The sequence below is a fragment of the Xenopus tropicalis genome, chromosome 7 (genome assembly GCF_000004195.4).
Source record: "Xenopus tropicalis strain Nigerian chromosome 7, UCB_Xtro_10.0, whole genome shotgun sequence".
NCBI lineage: Eukaryota > Metazoa > Chordata > Amphibia > Anura > Pipidae > Xenopus > Xenopus tropicalis.
Window position 1 is genome coordinate 55,232,100 of NC_030683.2, and position 14,062 is coordinate 55,246,161.

At 40.9% G+C, this 14,062-nt stretch overlaps 1 protein-coding gene across 2 annotated transcripts in view; it reads right to left on the reverse strand.

Annotated features, from left to right (window-relative positions):
* adk (adenosine kinase) overlaps positions 1-14,062 on the reverse strand; it is a 97,021-nt gene that overhangs the window by 66,084 nt on the left and 16,875 nt on the right. Inside the window, exon 1 of one of the 2 annotated variants that reach the window (XM_018095394.2) lies at positions 809-1,098. Coding sequence (XP_017950883.1) covers positions 809-822 — 14 coding nt within the window. The 5' untranslated portion in view covers positions 823-1,098. 2 annotated transcript variants of the gene reach the window in all.

Sequence of the window (14,062 nt, forward strand, 5' to 3'; positions counted from 1 at the left end):
AATAGATCCTCCACACAGATTTTGTTTGTTTAAAGAACCGGCAGTATAAATAAAAAAAAATTAAAAATACATGGTGGATATCCTTTTTATATCATGCACTGCTACAAAAATATGCACTTACAACTGTACACATTCTGATCACGTTAAATTTTATTAGTCGGTTAGAAAAAAAAAAAAAAGTACATTACAATGGCTTTAAAATAATGTCACTACAACCATGGCTTATAAAATTGCCAAGTGATAAGCACCAAGCTAGTCTCAAAAGATACAATTTACATTTTATACAAGTGCAAGAAGTACATGTTTCTCAGACATCAGTCACTCCAAGAATAGTTGCAATAGAACAGGTGTGCTTGCAATGCATGCCTGGTGAAACCAGAACCCAGATTAAGACTTACTGACCATTCCTCAACAGTAACAAAGGGAGAAACTGACAAATACCCGTTACCTGACATGTATCCCTAGCGGTGTTGTTAATTTAAAGTAAACAACACAGTATGTATATGGACAGAAAGTGCATGTTTGTTTTCTCCTATGCTAAGCATTGGTATGCTAGAAAAAAAAAAAAAAAAAAAACTTAGAAATTGCAGTACTAAAATCAGCATGCCTGAGGCTTATAAAATACATTCACTCACAATACCATACAATGCTAACTACTTCCAAGTTCCTCAAAATTGTAATATGGCATTATAACATATTCTACGCTTTAATACCCACAATCTGCAATGTTGAATCAAGGAAAATTTTACAAAACGTTGCAAAGATCAGCGAGCATGAAGTGACAGCAATGCATAAGACTGTTTGTTACCTTAAAGCTGACATACTGTCATAAATTTGGCGCTTAGGACTGCTCAATGTGGCGAGTACAGACCAGCCGCTTCTCTTACACAGAGACCAGATCTTCTCAAACAGCGTGGTCGCTGGCAACCTAGAATGTATCACATTCCTCCAGGAACCGGAAACTCCTCCCCCTCAGAGTCACGATTGGCTTTAAAGAGAACCTGTCAGGGATTGTGCAGCGCTGTCTGAAGCACAGTAAACTTGGAATCCTTCTCTAATAATGGGGGGGGGAAAAAAGTCTCTTCCATGTTCTCTGTTCTACTCCTGCACATACAAACAGTTGAGACGTGGGGCTTTGCACTCAGAAAGTCGGTGGGTCGTGCACAGTTTTAAAACTACTGCTTCTGGTTATTGTTAAAAAAAAAAAAAAAAAGTTATAGTATGTCATTACACTTAACACTCTAAAGACATTCCTATTGTTATCTGAAAACTGCATCCTCCTCTTTACAAACAGAGGAGTTTCAGTGATACCGCGTGAGGCACCGTTCCCCCTGCAGCCCCCTTCCCTGTGCCTGTGATCAGAGGAGTTTTGCAGAGTCTGTGTAATGCTCTGTTCCCCTCTGCAGCCCTCCTGACTGTGCCTGTAACCGCAGGATTCACCCCCCCCCCCCCACGTGTCTGTGAATGGAGGAGTTTCAATTAAACTGCATAAGGCTCTATTCCCCAGCTGCATCCCCCTCCCTGTGCCTTCCTAACGTGTAATTTGGAAGGCACTGGATGGAGAATGCAGCTGGGGAACAGAGTCTTACTCATATAATTGAAACTGCTCTGTTCACAAGCGAAGGGGGGGGGGGGGCAGCTGCAGGGGGAACTCCTCCGGTCACAGGCACAGCGAGGAGAGCTGTAGAGGGAAACGGAGCATTACACGGACTCAGCAAAACTCCTCTGGCCACTGGCACAGGGAGGGGAACGGTGCCTCACGCAGTATCACTAAAACTCCTCCGTTTGTAAAGAGGAGGATGCAGTGTTTGTGCAGCGCTGGCTGAAGCACAGTAAACATTAAACAGTCCTGCTCGAATAAAGAAAAAAAACCTCTCTTCCACATTCTCTGTTCTCCATTCTTCTGCACATTCAAATGGTTGAGACGTAATCTCGTGAGAGTTCAGCTATTTTTTTCCCTTTGCACTTTGCCCTACGGCTTTTCAGAAAGTCGGTGGCTCAAGCACAGTTTTAAAACTGCTGCTTCTGGTCTTTTTTTTGGTATGTCATTACAGTTAACACTCTAAATAAATTCATATTGTAAACTGAAAACTGACAGGTTCTCTTTAATCACCTAGGTGGGACCAATTAAGTGACTTTCTTCAAAGCCTTTGATACGGTCTCCACCTCGCACAGTGTGGAGAGTGTCAACAAGCGATAACGTTATTGCGCTAATGACTGGGCATTCCTGGACAAGATAGTAGACCGATTTTTAGCATGTTAATCTGTACCACCTAACGTTTGAAACAGAGATATGCCATATCACAATCCGAACAAGTAATATAACTTCACTACAATCATTTACAATCGTAGGCACAAATACTGCACATCACTGTCAGATCTCGGACATAAGTTTTCTAGTCTACAGTATAGGAAACTGGTTTTATTCAAAACTAAAATCATCTTTTACAGAAACTCATATATACATACGCACACATGCATTCTGCGCCTATATTGTGCAATAAGTGAGCCATAAAGATATATAGTGGAGTCGGTAATATAGATGAGTCACACCGTCTGCTCTTTTGCACAGCTCTAATGATGGGATGTGTAAAAAATGCAGTTGTACTATTTAGTCAATACTATTACTATGGCAGTGCCTGGTAAAATGCCTACACACAAGATTTGTGAAAAAATTAAAACTACCATGGGACCACTACTCAAGCAACCCAAACTAAACCTGTTTGTGGGTAGAAAACAAGTCAAAAAGGGATTCTGGGAACAAATTCCTTTAGGCTCTAAGAAAAGTCCCATTTAGATGGGCTTGTCCCATTTACATGGGTTTATCCTATAGACCAGTGCTGTCCAACTTCTGCGGTGCCGAGGGCTGGAATTTCTCTAACATACATGGTGGAGGGATGCTAATGGAAGCAAATTTTGACCACTACCCTTTTTGAAACCACACCCACTTCAAACCACACCCATTTTATCACAATGGTGGCAGTGCAGCAAAAACCCAAATGCTTGGTCCTTACTGTGGGGATATCAACCGTCATTCATATGTGAAAGAATTATATTATGCCATATTAAGATATACCCTTAAATCCATATGCCTTCTCCTCCCCTGTGGATAGCACAGCAACCCCCAGTACATAATTACACACCTTAGGGACCAATAAATGGCTATTTCCAACTGCTAACAAACTCCCACAGCAAACCCCTGCCAGGTTCACCTCCCACAAGCAGCATAGGGCAAGCAGAGTATGGCACACACAGGCAGCACTCTGCCTGTCCTATGCTGTCTGTGTGTGCCATACTGCCTGCCCTTAGGCAGGGTAGGGCAGGCAGAGCATGGCACACAGGTAGCTAAGGGCAGGCAGAGTATGGCACACACAGGCAGGGTAGGGCAGGCAAGGTATGGCACACACAGGCAGCATAGGGCAGGGAGGGTATGGTACACACAGGCAGGGTAGGGCAGGCAGAGCATGGCACACAGGCAGCTGTGTGTACCATACCCTCCCTGCCCTATGCTGCCTGTGTGTGCCATACCTTGCCTGCCCTACCCTGCCTGTGTGTGCCATACCTTGCCTGCCCTACCCTGCCTGTGTGTGCCATACTCTGCCTACCCTATGCTCCCTGTGTGTGCCATACACACAGCAGCATAGTCCAGGCAGTACCTACATAGCTACCTACACTATGTCTGAGGTGTGAATGGGTGAACAATGGGGGTGATTACAGCCTGAGCCTGGAGGTATGAACACTGCAGGGGCTGAACAATGCAGGTATTAAAAAGTGTGACCAACACAGGGGATTACATTTTTAAACAATACTGGGGGATTACAGGCTGAATCTGAGGTGAGAACCATGCAGGGGGCCAATTAATCTCAGTACTGATACCATTTAAAGCTTACACAAGGGTAAACCATCAAAGCAGCGGCCCGCGGGCCGCCAGTTGGACAGAACTGCTATAGACTAATGCTTACCCACTGGGTTTTCAATGAAAAAGCCAGGATAATAGCTGATCAGATTCCCAACTACAGACCGGTTTCGCCCTTCTTGGGGCTCATCAGTGTAGTGCAGGGTTTTCTGATCATCTTAGGTAGAGCCAGGAGTGGGGATTCACAAATAAGCTAAAAGGGTTGAGGAGACCGCCTCATACATATGCAAATAAGTCAAAAAGGGATTCTGGGAACAAATTCCTTTAGGCTCTTAGAAAAGTCCCATTTACATGGGCTTGTAAAACAAGAGACACTAAACCTTGTAGCTAGAAAATGCATCTGCTGCCTTTGACCCTGTATCTGCAATTGTGCTTAAAGTCACTTTATAGGTCTGTGAGTGCCAGAGCAAGAACGCATACTTTGACTTTCAACTCCATAATCCCCAGTGTGAATGCTAACAAGCTGCTAAACACTGTGCCCCCCTGGCCTTAGAGTGTTATTTCTCTGAATTACAAGGTTTATGATTTCTGCTTATCATGTACTCTACTTTGGAAAAAATACTGTGTTGTTCTCTTTTATTGGTATATGTATGAAAAGCTAACTATTGCAAAATGCCTCCAGCTTTTGCCCACATAAAATGCATTAACTGTATTTATGTTGCAATAGCCGATGTGAACGGTGTGCCAATTTATATTTCCAATTTTAAATTGCCAGATACTTAGGTAATCCTACGCATACTAGGCATTAAACCATTGGAGAAGTCCTGACTTCTAGTATGTTTTATGTTGGTACCTAATGGAAACGCAACTGTGTTTGGTAAAGCTTTTAAACCTTTAAAGGACAAAGAAAGGCAAAAACTAAGTAAGCTTTATCAGAAAGGTCTATGTAAATACAGCCATAAGCACTGTTCTCTGCTCTTTCCTGCTCCCCCCTCCCTCAAGAATGCTAAGGACTCACGCCCCCCCCCCCTTAGGAATGTGGATCTGAGCCAATCAGCAGGAAGCCGACTCAGTCTTACTAACTGAGCATGTTCAGTTTGGTCTGCATGTCTGTGCAGGAGTGAGGCATTATGGGAACTTTCTTTACACAGCTCAGCGTTTTTTCTTCCTGTTTGGCTTCTGATCTTCTGAACAGGTGAAATATGGGTGAAATTAAGGGCACTATTGAGACAACTGAAGGTATGCCTGCATCTTGAGATTAACGCTTTACTAGCCTTTCCTTCTCCTTTAAGTGCCACATAACATAGAACAGTGACCCATGAGCAATATGTTGCTCACCAACTCCTTGGATGTTGCTCTCAGTGCCCCCAAGCCAGGTAGTTATTTTTGAAATCCTGAATTGGTGGCAAGTTTTGGTTGAATAAAAACAAGATTTACTACCAAATAAAGCCTTGTGTAAGCGGATAATGTGCATAGAGGCTACCTAAAGTTGCAATCTATAGTATATTATTCAAAGGAGACCAAATATATTTTTTGAAAATACATAAACAAATCCAAAATAGTTAAATGTCTTTCTACTCCAAACTACAACTGCAATTTACTGCAGCTTCCTTTAGGTCCAGACTAAATGAAATTCTGGCATTTGTCAGAATTCAGATTGCCAAAATGGGCCTCTCTCCCCTGTCATTAGGTACATGTATGGGATCAGTTATCAGGAAACCCATTATCCAGAAAGTTCCAAACTACAGGAAGATAATCTTTCATAGACACCATTATAAGCAAATTAATCTAATTTTTAAAAATGCCCATTTTCTCTGTAATAATAATAATAAAACACTACCTTATACTTGATGGTAACTAAGCAAAAATTAATCCTTATTTGAAGCACAATACTCTATTGGGTTTAGTTAATGATTTTCCTCCAGTGATTTTTAGTAGACAAAATATGGAGATCCAAATTACAGAAAGATCCCTAATCTGGAAAACCCTAGGTCCCGAGCATTCTGAATAACAGGTTACATACCTTGTACCAAGATAAAATCACCAACAAATAAAAATCATTACCATTTATTTGCATTAAGCGTGCCACCTATTTTTTAGTATTTTGTGCTAGTCTAGTATTTTGTGCTAGACCAACTTCCTAGTGGAAACTTTTAGTATACCTAGGAGAGCATTTTTTCCCTAGAACAATTTAAGCTTTATAAATATAAAGGAAATGTAACTTACTTCTGTAACTTCTGTCGTATTAAAAGAAACATATCAGAAACATTTAATTTTATCCAAGAAATCAATTAATTTGATAAGCCCCGTGTCTCCCAAGTATGTGAATACCTAATAAGTGTAGTTTTGATTAAGATTGCTAACTTGTATAGATCCAAAAGCACCAGTAAACTACCAGATTTTAAAGTGTCAATACAGCAATCAGCATACATTAGATTTAAAGACAAATGATGGCAGTGAATGTCTTCCTACTCCAAAGTAAAAAGCTTTTCTAAAGTTATAGAGTTTATGTATATGCATCTACGCTTGCATTTTATCTGCCGCAATCATGAGGTACCAAGATAATTAATAATAAATATGAGGTTTCTTTTTTTTTTTACTATAGAACTAGATACCCAATATGCACAGTTACTCTGCATTTTGGTATCAGGTAAGGCAATTGCTTACACTGAGCTTGCACAGCTGAAATTCACAAGATATCACCAGTCATTTTGCAAACAGGATGCACAAAAGGGGTTGTACTGGGAGTTTGATTTGAGAGGAGGAGTTACATTTCTCTACAGCTAGTATATATTTTATAATTGGTTTTCAACCTATAATTGGTTTCTCCAACCTAAATATGCCTCAGTTCAGACTATGTGCTTTTATCAACATAAATTGTAATAAGGGACTTCTGGGTTAGAGAACTTAGCAGCTTTAAAAGAAGGATCAAAACCAGTATCCCTGGAGGGGTTTCACGCCCCCTCTGAAACCACTGCACAGAAAATACTGTATGTGGATAAACCTACCAATTTGTTACTTAAACGGGTTAAACTGAAAGGGAAGGGGGAGGAAAAAGAACACACTGGTGTTTTTACTGACCCTGAATATATTTAATCATTTGCAGAATGCTGCAAACATTGATTGCATCAGGTATTTAAACATTAACTTATGACAGAAGCAGTACTGTGGATCATACAAGGATTACAAACAGTAAACATGATGTTTGTCTTAAGAAAATAGATCTTTCCATTTTGTCTATACCAAAAAACAATTTTTTATCCCAACATGAAACACTCCTATTTTAAAGTACTTCTCATCTCATATGAGCAACTATGCTCAAGCACATAAGAGCATCAGCTTATATCAGCCAATTAATGGAGAAACGTGTATTATCCTCAAACGTCTTCCTTTAACAATTAAGACTAATGGCACATGTGGTGGGGTCCTTTGTCAGTGGAGAAACATCAGCGCCCATCTGGGTCAAGATCCTCTAGATCAGTGCTGTCCAACTTCTGTGGTACAGAGGGCCTACATGGTGGTGGGCTGATAATGAAAGCCAGTTTTGACCACTCCCCCCCCCCCTTTTTTTTTTTTTTCTTTTTTTTTTAAACTGCACCCACTTACAAACCACATCCATGTTATCACAAGAGCTTTTAAGACCATACCCTCATTAATGGGTGGAAGAGCAGCAAAAACCCAAATGGTTGGTGCTCACTGTGCGAAATAGACTACTGCTGTCTAGATTTTGTTATGCTGGACAGAAAGGTTTTAAAATGTATAGGTAGCAGGCAAATATTTCTATATCAATGAACTTCTATATGTGAAGTCATAAGGAGAGCTGATCATGTACATTAATGGTGTGCCTTAACCATCATACTATATATGCTGTCCAAAAACCAAGTACTCCAAAGGAGCCTGTCTACTTTTAGCCTTCCATTCAAACCAGATATGAAGAGACATCAGGGAACGAGGGAGTCTTATCTCAATCTCCCACCCTAACGGTAAGCACTTGTGACAAGCACTAAAAATGGATTCTTAGTAAAACATCAGCTAAGGGATTTAATACTTATATGTTTTACCAACATATAGCCCTAAGATGGCCCTACAGAGCGAGTTTCAGTCAGCCATTTTGGGCAGTGAGCTTTAAGCCAACCATGTATGCTGAGCGGGGGAAGGGGAGAATTATTCTAACAGATAGACCACTACACAATTAGAGGTGATCTGTCATGTCTAGTAATGTAAACTGCCAATGGCATCTTCATGCTGTAATGCATAGAAAACACTAAACAGTGGGATGGACGCCAAATGCATTCAATCAGCCCTTAGGCCAAGGTAAGGCCACCTTTTACTTCTTACCGCACTCATTTCCTGCAGGGCTCTTTCATAATGGCAGACCTGCAGACAGCACAACAGAACTGCTTCCAACTGCAACCAAAAATCATTAGGATTTATTGTTCAAGCACAAATGCTTGAATATTTAATCAAGTCTTCATACAGAAACATAAGGGTTGATTCACTAAAGGTCGATAAGCGTTATCGCATGCTTATTTGCGTTAAAATTGACCAAAAAAAACGCGCGATTCGCTAAAGTATTATCGCATGCATAAAGCTGCATACAGCGTGCATTAAATAGCACGCAACCGAATGTGTTAATTTTAAAGCATTGCATTAATTCTCACGCAGAAATAATACTAACGCAAGATTCACAAACACTTGGACACGCTAAATATCGCATTAGTCTGTGCGAAAATTAACACTAGGGGCAGGCAGTAATTATAGAAAAGTACAGTTCATGAGCTTTTGGCAACACGATACGGACTTTGCAGTGTGATTTATTCAAGTATGTGTTGGCCCTAGAGTGATGTACCTTCCAGTTTGCAGAACAGGTCATTTTCAGAACAGTTTTCCGAAAGCAATGGCATGTACGGCTAATATGGCGTGCGTTTTTTCACACGTGGCGACAGTTTGTTAGCGATGCGTTAATTAGCGTGCGTTGTGTCAAATACCGCACGTAAATAGTCTTCGCGACTTAAATAACGCAAACAGCATCACGTCAAAATTAACGCCTTTTAGTGAATTGTGCGTTAGGACGCGATAAAATTTTTAATGCATGCTATAAATAGCGCTCTTTTTAACGCACCTTACTGAATCAACCCTATAGCAATGATTTACAGACTTAAAAAATATATGGTTATAGGCTTTTCTTGTAAACAAGGGTGTTTGCATGTTAGTGATACTTAGCTCGGAAAAGGATTTGTTTAAAAACAATGCATTAGGTGCATTTATCAAAGTTGCTACCAGCACAATTTTTTTTTTTTTATTTCTCAAGCAATTTTCACTGCACTGTGAAAGTCCTAGAGATTGGCTCTTCGTTGACCTGAATGTTATTCAGTGTTTTGCTCTGCCTCAGAGCTGGAAATCAAAGAAAACATTCCAAAATATCCCATGATAAAACATTAGTCTGATTATCAAGCTGTTTGAAAATTACCTCAGAGAAGTGGTCACTCGCATATTAAAACACACTACATAGTTACTTATTACTTGTGGTTAAAAGATACACAATTCTCAAGTTCAACCCTAAGCATACACAGAGGGGCTGCCATCAAAAATCACAGGGCCCCTTACAGCAAAATTATCAGAGGCCTAATTGTTAAAAACCAGAACACATATTGGTGGCCAGGGGCACTGCTTAACCAACAAGAGGAGACTGGGTGAACTCTTCACTACATTGGCGACAAATCTCACAAAAATACCTCTTCCTTGTTATACAGTTTTCGGCAATTATGCTGAATTGCCACAAGTAAGGTGTTTTATATGCTGCAATATGAATGTTAGTGAAGGGAATGGTATTTTCAGAAGATCTGTTGCTCACATGTAGTGCAAATTTTCCATGGGCAACAAATTTCATCATAGGTCTTGATCTTTGAATAAAGCCTTTTGAAGTTTTACAACCGCTGTCCTGAAGTCCGCTGAGTGCATGCCGGTCCTGTTCTTACACCTGATGTGAGGTTGTGTTTTCCCTTGCTGCGGGTCTGGGGCATCGCACCCAGGCAACTGAGAGGAAGTGGTGAGTGCATATCTAACTGTTCACAATTGTGTGTGGTATTTTAACTGCATTAAAATGAAGATTGAATATTTACAGAGCGAGAGGTTCGGGGCATAAGCACCTGGACCTGCAGTCTAATCTGGTGAGCGTTTTAGCTTGTTATAAGAAACCACCAAGTCTAAGCTTAAGTTTATAGTTCACCACTACATAAGTGTATAAGTGAATAGGAACGCCTGGGAGCCTCCGGATAAATAGAGTGAAGTATAACAAATTTCATCAGCCAATGTCCTAAGACAAGAAACAAACTGCAGACGATAAAAATGTACACTTATACTGCTGCACCACTGCTGACTTGTAACCTAGGGCTGATATAGAAAAAATGCACAAGTGCAAAATTCTGCTCACTTTCTCTTGTTGTTTTTGCGGTTTTCTGATTTCTACTTTGACATTTTTCCGTCCAGCTTTCTTTCACTATGTCTTTTCTTCTTCCAGCATTTCAGCTCTTATGTACTTATCCTACTTTTCTTCTCTCAAACTTTGTCCATTATATACTTTGTCTTCACTTCTTTGGTTTTCTCTACATACTTCCTGTTTCTCCAAATCTTTTCACTCTCCCATTCACCATATTAAATTTTTCCTACTTCTGCCTTGTTTTACCCATCCTTTTCTCTATCGGGGTGGGCTGGCCCAATCCAGGCTCAGGGCCTCCGTTAGTAATGCACACTGTGTGTGCCATACTCTGCCTGCCCTATGCAGTCTGTGGGAGGTGAACCTGGCAGGAGTTGGTTCTGGGAGTTTCTTAGCAGTTGGATATAGCCATTAAATGGTCCCTAAGGTGTGTCATTATGTGCTGGGGGTTGCTGTGCTACCCATAGGGGAGGAGTAGGTATATAGATTTAAGGGTATGGTCTTAAAAGAGAATGAAAGGCTAATAAAGAGTTAATCTCAAGCTGCAGGCATACCTTCAGTTCTCTCAATAGTGCCCTTAAAGGAACAGTAACACCAAAAAATGAAAGTGTATAAAAGTAACTAAAATATAATGTGCTGCTGCCCTGCACTGGTAAAAGTTGTGTGTTTACTTCAGAAAGTCTACTATCATTTATATAAATAAGCTGCTATGTAGCCATGGAGGCAGCCATTCAAAGGAGAAAAGGCACAGGCACATAGCAGATAACAGATAAAACACCACTGTATTCTACAGAACTTATCTGTTATCTGCTATGTAACCTGTGCCTTTTCTCCTTTTTTCCAGCTTGAATGGCTGCCTCCACAGCAGCTTATTATATAAATTATAGTAGTGTTACTGTAGCAAACACACCAGTTTTACCAGTGCAGGGCAACAGTGCATTATATTTTTATTACTTTAAAGCTCTTTCATTTTTTGGTGTTACTATTCCTTTAAGCAGGGCCGCTGCTGGCCAAATGGGTGCCCTAAGCAGAAATTTACTTGTGCCCCCTCCCCCAAATATTACGGAAGTAAAAATAAAATAAAAAAACACACCTACTATAGGGGCCCCACACACAGTGCCCCCAATTGCCCCCATAGACAATGCCCCCATAGTAAGTGCGCCCAATAGCCCACATAGATTGATTGAACTATCCGGGACAGCGGGATGCGCTATAAAAACCGGCAGGACAGTGTTGGGGGGTATGTTATAATATATAAAAAAAAAAAATTTTTGGAGCAGCTGGGATGGTGCCCCCCTGGGAGTTGGTGCCCTATGCAGATTGAGCACTATGCTTATAGGGAGCGGCGGCCCTGCCCTTAAGTCTCTCCATATTTCTCCTGTTAAAATGATCAGAAGTCAAAGGAAGAAAAATTCTGAGCTCTGTAAAGAAAGTTCCCATAATGCCTCGCTCCTGCACCAAGACCCAGACCAAGTGTACATGCTCAGTTTGTAAGGCCATGAGTCAGGTTCCTGCTGATTGGCTCAGATCCACATTCCTAAGGGGGGGGAGTGAGTTCTTAGTATTCTTGAGAGAGGGGGGAGCAGGAAAGGGGAGAGAGCAGGGAGCTGTGTGTCCCTAGCAGAGGAAAACAGACACAAGAAATCTTTTGACAGAGAACTCGGTGCAGCATTTCTGTGAGTGCTTATGGCTGTATTTACATAGATCTTTCTGATAAAGCTTACTTAGTTTTTACCTTTCTTTCTCCTTTAATATGACATACTATAATCCTTTCACAGTAAGCACAAACCATATGGGTGTATGCTGCGCTACCACTTAAAGGAGAAGGAAAGGCTACCAAAGAGTTAATCTCAAGCTGCAGGCATACCTTCAGTTGTCTCAATAGTGCCCTTAAGTCTCCCCAAATTGAAATCGTTCAGATGCTCAGAAGCCAAACAGGAAAAAAAACGCTGAGCTGGGTAAAGAGGATTCCCATAATGCATTGCTCCTGCAACGACTCTACGACCAGGACTGTAGGCAGCGCAGGAGCAAACGACCCTATGCAGCACAAGCAGGCGTCCCCCTTCAGCCCCCGCTCCAGCACAGATACCAACCGGCACAGTCACACCACTCCCCCCCCCCCCCGCTTGCTGCATCTCCGCTACAGCACAGACTGAAGAAACTCTGTTTTCCCGCCCCCGCTCCCTTTCAGCACAAGCCGAAGGGGAAAGCTTTGCAGATTGGTACTTTGGTGTAGAGAGGACTCTTTACCCATGTTGGATTTGTCAGAATGTGTACTTACAGAAAAACCCAGAAAACCATATATATTTTGAATCGTTAGGGGGTCTTATGGCACATAATACAAGGGCTTTTTTTTTGCAGAAACTTCCTATGCACTATTTTCATTTGGATGCCTCTGTACACCACATACTTTGCATACTGGGCATCAAACTGTTCAGAAGACCTCTGGCATTTATATTTAGGGTGATGTGTCATTGTATGTAAGAAATGTTGTAAGATAAATGTGGCAAATTGCAACAATTTTAGGCATTTTTCAGAAAAGTCATAAAAACCATTAACTTTAGGAAAGCTTTGCAGATTGGTACTTTTGTGTAGAAATGACTCTTTACCCATGTTGGGTTTGTCAGAATATGTACTTTCCAAAAATATATGGTTTTTAGGGGTCACCCTACATTTCTGCAGCTTCAACCCCACATAAAACTGCCACGTGTTTATGAAGGTGTATATTTTTTGTTTATTAAAGTATATTTTGGGGTCTCTAAGTGCCATGTGCTTTGATAAACCTATGTGCAGTGGGCGGTTCAGTAGACCTCTGGGGTTCATATTTAGGGAGTTTTATATAGCTACCTAATGACCTGTAGAAAATAAAATGCTGCATATTGGAAGTTTCAAGGTGATTTTTGGAAATGTCATTGAAATTGCCAAATTTAGGAAAGCTTTGCGGCCTGGCTAGAAAGACAGCGGTAGCCAATTCTGAATTCGGTGGAATGTGTACTTTCTAAAAATATATGGCTTTCTGGGGTGAGCGTACTATTTACTAGTTTTATCCCACATAAAATGATGTAAATGTGTTGATTTTGCAGGAGCTGAAATGACAGAAATGATAGACCATATGGGGGTATGTTCACATTGGGGCCCCTACATTCCACATACTTAGGTAAACATATTGGGCATCAAACTGTTCACTGGACCCCTGGCATTAAAACTTTAGGGTGTTTTATTGGTTACTTTATGACCTGTAGGAGATAAGATACTATAGACTGGAAGCTTTAAAGCGATTTTTTTAAAAATTTCACAAATTTTGATAAAAACCAACTTTAGGAAAGCATTGCATTTTACATATTCTGGATTCCCCAGAATCTGTTCTTTGCAAAAATGTATAACGCTACTGTTAATGGAATTTTTGGCCTTGGAATCTGAAGCAGTGCTTTGGAAATGTGGTAGTGTACTGGGTGTGCTGGGAGTTTTTGGACCTACACAAGTGAGAAATCTCCATAAAACATATACCGTATATACTAGAATATAAGCAGAGTTTTTCAGCACCAAAAATATGATGAAAAACTAACCCTCGGCTTATACTCAAGTATATGGATTCGAATGGAACGAGCTTGTTGTGCGCAGCGCCCGTCCACGGGGGGTGGTGTGTGCGGTGCGCACAACAAGCTCGTTCCATCTTCGAATCCATATACCACGGAAATTGTTTTTTGACCATACATACATACCCAGATTTATCAAAATTAGTCTTGGTCCAATCAAATATAAGCACCTAT